This window comes from Petromyzon marinus, chromosome 69, assembly GCF_048934315.1.
Source record: "Petromyzon marinus isolate PM22_M1 ecotype Great Lakes invasive population chromosome 69, UKy_Petmar_22M1.pri1.0, whole genome shotgun sequence".
NCBI classification, from domain to species: Eukaryota; Metazoa; Chordata; class Hyperoartia; order Petromyzontiformes; family Petromyzontidae; genus Petromyzon; species Petromyzon marinus.
The window spans coordinates 8,355,346-8,362,845 of NC_133735.1; the positions used below are offsets into that span (position 1 = coordinate 8,355,346).

The 7,500-nt window shown below is 51.5% G+C and overlaps 1 protein-coding gene across 2 annotated transcripts in view; it reads left to right on the plus strand.

The window, feature by feature from the left end:
* The first annotated feature begins 398 nt into the window (after positions 1–398).
* LOC142906715 (large ribosomal subunit protein mL52-like) overlaps positions 399–7,500 on the plus strand; it is a 13,265-nt gene continuing 6,163 nt past the window's right edge. The window contains exons 1-3 of one of the 2 annotated variants that reach the window (XM_076055083.1): positions 399–544; positions 3,727–3,817; positions 6,798–6,865. In XM_076055083.1, coding sequence (XP_075911198.1) covers positions 511–544; positions 3,727–3,817; positions 6,798–6,865 — 193 coding nt within the window. In that variant the 5' untranslated portion in view covers positions 399–510. Of the gene's footprint in view, positions 545–608; positions 692–3,726; positions 3,818–6,797; positions 6,866–7,500 lie in introns of those variants that run through there. The other variant, XM_076055082.1, reaches the window with a different exon arrangement.

Consider the following 7,500-nt stretch of genomic DNA (forward strand, 5'->3'; position numbering starts at 1 on the left):
AGTCACGTGGGACCCAAGGTATATCCGTCCCACCCTCCCCCAGTCACGTGGGTCCCAAGGTATCCCCCCACCCTCCGCCCAGAGTCACGTGGGACCCAAGAAAACTCCCCCACCCTCCCCCAGAGTCACGTGGGATCCCACATCCCGCGAGTCACGTGGGACCCAAAATACCCCCCCACCCTCCCCCAGAGTCACGTGGGACCCAAGAAAACCCCCCACCCTCCCCCAGAGTCACGTGGGACCCAAGCAAACCCCCCCCACCCTCCCCCAGAGTCACGTGGGACCCCACATCCCGCGAGTCACGTGGGACCCAAAATACCCCCCCCACCCTCCCCCAGTCACGTGGGGCCCCACAGCCAGCGAGTCACGTGGGATCCAAGGTACTTCGCCACCCTCCCCTAGAGTCACGTGGGACCCCACAGCCCGTCAGTCACGTGGGATCCTCACCCGAGACCCCACCCCACGTCGAGTCACGTGACGTACAAAAAAATTTGTCACCCCCTTACCAAGATGGCGGCGCCCAGGCTGACACAGGCGTGGGCAGGTGACTCGCCTTGACCTTTAGATTTACACTTTTATTGTTGTTGTGTTATTGTTGTTGTGTTATTGTTGTGTTGTTGACGTGGCTGGCTGGTGATGTCTCGCAATGTCTGGGCCGTGCTCCTTCTGGTCCCCACGAACCGCCTGTGTGGTGCGCGGCGTTTCGCGGCGTGGGCCTTGTGAAGGGGGACAGAAAAGCAGGCCTTCGTCTAGCGGTGGATCGAGCATGGATAGCGGTGGTGATGGTGGTGGCTGTCTGGTGATGTTGATGGTGGTGGTGATGGTGGTGGTGATGATGGTGGTGGTGATGTTGATGGTGGTGGTGATGTTGATGGTGATGGTGGTGGTGATGTTGATGGTGGTGGCTGGCTGGTGATGTTGATGGTGGTGGTGATGTTTATGGTGGTGATGTTGATGGTGGTGGCTGGCTGGTGATGTTGATGGTGGTGATGATGTTGATGGCTGGCTGGTGATGTTGAAGATGGTGGTGATGTTGATAGTGGTGGCTGGCTGGTGATGTTGATGGTGGTGATGATTTGATGGCTGGCTGGTGATGTTGAAGATGGTGGTGGTGGTGATGTTGATGATGGTGGTGATGGTGATGTTGATGGTGATGTTGATGATGGTGGTGGTGATGTTGATGGTGGTGATGTTGATGGTGGTGTTGATAGTGGTGGTAATGTTGATGATGGTGGTGGTGATGTTGATGGTGGTGATAGTGGTGGTGGTGATGATGTTGATGGTGAAGTTGATGGTGGTGACTGGCTGGTGATGTTGTTGATGGTGGTGGTGATGTTGATGGTGGTGATGTTGATGGTGGTGGCTGGCTGGTGATGTTGATGTTGTTGATGGTGGTGGTAATTTTGATGGTGGTGGCTGGCTGGTGATGTTGAAGATGGTGGTGTTGTTGATGATGGTGGTGATGTTGATGGTGGTGATGTTGTTGGTGGTGGCTGGCTGGCTGGTGATGTTGATGGTGGTGATGATTTGATGGCTGGCTGGTGATGTTGATGGTGGTGGTGATGTTGATGGTGGTGATGTTGATGGTGGTGATGTTGATGGTGGTGATGTTGATGGTGGTGATGTTGATGGTGGTGATGTTGATGATGTTGATGGTGGTGGCTGGCTGGTGTTGTTGATGGTGGTGATGATTTGATGGCTGGCTGGTGATGTTGATGGTGGTGATGTTGATGATGTTGATGGTGGTGGCTGGCTGGTGATGTTGATGGTGGTGATGATTTGATGGCTGGCTGGTGATGTTGATGGTGGTGATGTTGATGGTGGTGATGTTGATGGTGGTGATGTTGATGATGTTGATGGTGGTGGCTGGCTGGTGTTGTTGATGGTGGTGATGATTTGATGGTTGGCTGATGATGTTCACGCGATGGCGGTGAGCTTACGGGCAATGGGGTTTGTGTTGGGAGTCGTGCACGTTGATGTCGTGCTGCAGCTGATGATGACCTTGGCCAATATACACTTCTTGCTCAGGTGTACACGTGTGGGTCTCTACTGTGTGAGTAGTCTGTGGGTCTCTACTGTGTGAGTAGTCTGTGGGTCTCTACTGTGTGAGTAGTCTGTGGGTCTCTATTGTGTGAGTAGTCTGTGGGTCTCTACTGTGTGAGTAGTCTGTGGGTCTCTACTGTGTGAGTAGTCTGTGGGTCTCTACTGTGTGAGTAGTCTGTGGGTCTCTACTGTGTGAGTAGTCTGTGGGTCTCTACTGTGTGAGTAGTCTGTGGGTCTCTACTGTGTGAGTAGTCTGTGGGTCTCTACTGTGTGAGTAGTCTGTGGGTCTCTACTGTGTGAGTAGTCTGTGGGTCTCTTCTGTGTGAGTAGTCTGTGGGTCTCTACTGTGTGAGTAGTCTATGGGTCTCTGTGTGAGTAGTCTATGAGTCTGTGTGAGTAGTCTATGGGTCTTTACTGTGTGAGTAGTCTATGGGTCTCTACTGTGTGAGTAGTCTATGGGTCTCTGTGTGAGTAGTCTGTGGGTCTCTGTGTGAGTAGTCGTCTGTGTGAGTAGTCTGTGGGTCTCTGAGTCTATTTGTCTCTGTGAGTCTATGGGTCTCTATCTGAGTCTATGGGTCTCTGTGTGAGTCTATGGGTCTCTGTGTGAGTCTATGGGTCTCTGCGTGAGTCTATGGGTCTTTATCTGAGTCTATGGGTCTCTGTGTGAGTCTATGGGTCTCTGTGTGAGTCTATTTGTCTCTGTGTGAGTCTATGGGTCTCTATCTGAGTCTATGGGTCTCTGCGTTAGTCTATGGGTCTCTGTGTGAGTCTATAGGTCTCTATGTGAGTCTATGGGTCTCTCTCTGAGTCTATGGGTCTCTATCTGAGTATATGGGTCTCTGTGTGAGTCTATGGGTCTCTGTGCGAGTCTATAGGTCTCTATGTGAGTCTATGGGTCTCTGTCTGAGTCTATTTGTCTCTGTGTGAGTCTATGAGTCTCTGAGTCTATGGGTCTCTGTGTGAGTCTATGGGTTGTTGGTGATGGTGATGATGTTGGTGATGATGTTGTTGATGATGGTGATGGTGATGTTGCTGATGATGCTGTTGATGCTGTTGATGTTGTTGATGTTGGTGATGTTGTTGTTGTTGTTGATGATGTTGATGTTGTTGATGTTGTTGATGATGGTGATGTTGTTGATGTTGATGTTGTTGATGGTGATGTTGTTGATGGTGATGTTGATGATGATGTTGATGATGGTGATGTTGCTGATGATGTTGTTGATGTTGGTGTTGTTGTTGATGATGTTGATGTTGTTGTTGATGATGTTGATGTTTGATGTTGTTGATGTTGATGATGGTGATGTTGTTGATGTTGTTGATGGTGATGTTGATGATGATGATGATGTTGATGATGGTGATGTTGCTGATGATGTTGATGTTGGTGATGTTGTTGTTGTTGTTGATGATGTTGATGTTTGATGTTGTTGATGGTGATGATGGTGATGTTGTTGATGTTGATGTTGGTGATGTTGATGATGATGTTGATGATGGTGATGTTGCTGATGATGTTGTTGATGTTGATGTTGGTGTTGTTGTTGATGATGATGTTGATGATGATGATGTTGATGATGGTGATGTTGCTGATGATGTTGTTGATGTTGGTGTTGTTGTTGATGATGTTGATGATGTTGGTGATGTTGATGGTGATGTTGATGGTGATGTTGATGTTGTTGATGTGGGCAGGGCTGGTGCGGTTCCGTGTTGCCATGGCGACGTCACCGCGATTTCTGTCCTCAACCACGGCGGCGCTCAGCATCCAGGACTGGAGAATCAAGTAGCACACTCACCACTACTCACCACTACTCACCAATACTCACCACTACTCACCACTAGTACACTCACCACTACTCACCACTACTCACCATTACACTCACCACTAGTACACTCACCACTACACTCACCACTACTCACCACTACACTCACCACTAGTACATTCACCACTACTCACCACTAGTACACTCACCACTACTCACCACTACACTCACCACTACTACTCACCACTACTCACCACTACTCACCACTAGTACACTCACCACTACTCACCACTACTCACCACTACACTCACCACTAGTACACTCACCACTACACTCACCACTACTCACCACTACACTCACCACTACTCACCAATACTCACCACTAATCACCACTACACTCACCACTAGTACACTCACCACTACACTCACCACTACTCACCACTAGTACACTCACCACTAGTACACTCACCACTAGTACACTCACCACTACTCACCACTACTACTCACCACTACTCACCACTACTACTCACCACTAGTACACTCACCACTACTCACCACTACTACTCACCACTAGTACACTCACCACTAGTACACTCACCACTAGAACATTCACCACTAGCACACTCACCACTACTCACCACTAGTACACTCACCACTACTCACCACTACTCACCACTACTACTCACCACTAGTACACTCACCACTAATCACCACTAGTACACTCACCACTACACTCACCACTAGTACACTCACCACTACTCACCACTAGCACACTCACCACTACTCACCACTAGTACACTCACCACTACTCACCACTACTCACCACTACACTCACCACTACTCACCACTACACTCACCACTACTCACCACTAGCACACTCACCACTACACTCACCCTAACACTCACTACACTCACCACTACTCACCACTACACTCACCACTACTCACCACTACACTCACCACTACTCACCACTACACTCACCACTACTCACCACTACACTCACCACTACTCACCATTACTCACCACTACAGTCACCACGCTCACCACTACACTCACCTTTACACTCACTACACTCAGCACTACACTCACCACTACACTCACCCTCACCACCCTTACACTCACCACACTTACACTCACCTTTACAGTCACCACACTCACCACCACCACACTCACCACCACACTCACCTTTACACTCACCACTACACTCACCACTACACTCACCCTTACACTCACCACCACCACACTCACCACCCTCACCACGACACTCACCACCCTCACCACCACACTCACCACCACACTCACTACACTCACCACACTCAACCACCCTTACACTCACACTCACTACACTCACCACCACCACACTCACCACACTCACCCTTGCACTCACCACCACCACCCTCAGCACCACACTCACCACCACCACACTCACCACCACCACAACTCACCACGCTCACCACCACACTCACCACCACCACCACACGCACCACCCTCACCACCACTACACTCATCACCACCACACTCACCATCACACTCACCCTTACACTCACCCTTACACTCACCACCACCACACTCACTACACTCACCACTACCACACTCACCACACTCACCCTTACACTCACCACCACCCTCAGCACCACACTCACCACGACCACACTCACCACCACCACAACTCACCACGACCACACTCACCACCACACTCACCACCACCACACTCACCACCACCACACTCACCACCACCACACTCACCACCACCACACTCACCACCCTCACCACCCTCACCACCACCACACTCACCACCATCATACTCACCACCACACTCACACTCTCCCTTACACTCACTCTTACACTCACCCTTACACTCACCACCACCACACTCACCACCACCACCACCACCACGCTCACCACCACCACACTCACCACCACCACACTCATCACCACCACACTCAACACGCTCACCACCACCACACTCACCACCCTCACCACCACCACACTCACCACGCTCACCCTTACCCTCACCACCACCCTCACCACGCTCACCACCACACTCACCACCACCACCACACTCACAGTCACCACACCACCACACTCACACTCACCACCACCACGCTCACCACCACCACGCTCACCACCACCACGCTCACCACCACCACACTCACACTCACCACCACACTCACCACCACCACGCTCACCACACTCACACTCACCTTACACTCACCACCTCACTCACCCTTACACTCACCACCACCACGCTCACCACCACCACGCTCACTCACTCACCCTTACACTCACACTCACTACACTCACCACCACCACACTCACCACGCTCACCACCACACTCACCACCCTCGCCACCCTCACCACCCTCACCACCACCACACTCACCACGCTCACCACCACACTCACCACCACACTCACCACCACCCTCACCACCCTCACCACCACCACCACACTCACCACGCTCACCCTTACCCTCACCACCACCCTCACCACGCTCACCACCACACTCACCACCACCACACTCACCACCACACTCACCCTTACACTCATCCTTACACTCTCCACCACCACACTCACCACCACACTCACAGCACTTGCCCCAGCAGTCTGTTAAGGCTACACGGGGCACCTTTGTCTGTGTGTCTATAGGCACTACTCACAGCACTTGCCCCAACAGTCTGTTAAGGCTACACGGGGCACCTTTGTCTCTGTGTCTATAGGCACTACTCACAGCACTTGCCCCAGCAGTCTGTTAAGGCTACACGGGGGACCTTTGTCTGTGTGTCTATAGAGGCTACTCACAGCACTTGCCCCAGCAGTCTGTTAAGGCTACACGGGGCACCTTTGTCTGTGTGTCTACAGACGCTACTCACAGCACTTGCCCCAGCAGTCTGTTAAGACTACACGGGGGACCTTTGTCTGTGTGTGTCTATAGGCGCTACTCACAACACTTGCCCCAGCAGTCTGTTAAGGCTACACGGGGCACCTTTGTCTGTGCTGCAGGCACGGACTCTCCCCTGATGGCGGAGGCTACGGACCGCTGGCCGATTTACCCGACTGGTCATTTGCAGGTGATGATGGTGGTGATGGTGGTGATGGTGGTGGTGGTGATGGTGTTGGTGGTGATGGTGGTGATGGTGGTGGTGATGGTGGTGATGGTGGTGGTGATGGTGGTGGTGATGGTGATGGTGGTGATGGTGGTGGTGATGGTGTTGGTGGTTGTGATGGTGTTGGTGGTGGTGTTGGTGGTGGTGTTGGTGGTGGTGTTGGTGGTGATGATGGTGGTGATGTTGGTGATGATGGTGGTGATGTTGGTAATGATGATGGTAGTGGTGATGGTGGTGATGGTGTAGGCGGTTGTGGTGATGGTGTTGGCGGTGGTGGTGTTGGTGATGTTGGTGATGGTGGTGGTGATGGTGGTCGTGATGGTGGTGATGATTGTGGTGATGATTGTGGTGGTGATTGTGGTGGTGATTGTGGTGGTGATTGTGGTGGTGATTGTGGTGGTGGTGGTGGTGATGGTGGTGGTGATGATGTTGTTGATGTTGTTGTAGATGGTGGTGATGTTGTTGATGTTGTTGTAGATGGTGGTGATGTTGTTGATGTTGTTGTAGATGGTGGTAATGTTGTTGATGTTGTTGTAGATGGTGGTGATGTTGTTGATGTTGTTGTAGATGGTGGTGATGTTGTTGATGTTGTTGTAGAT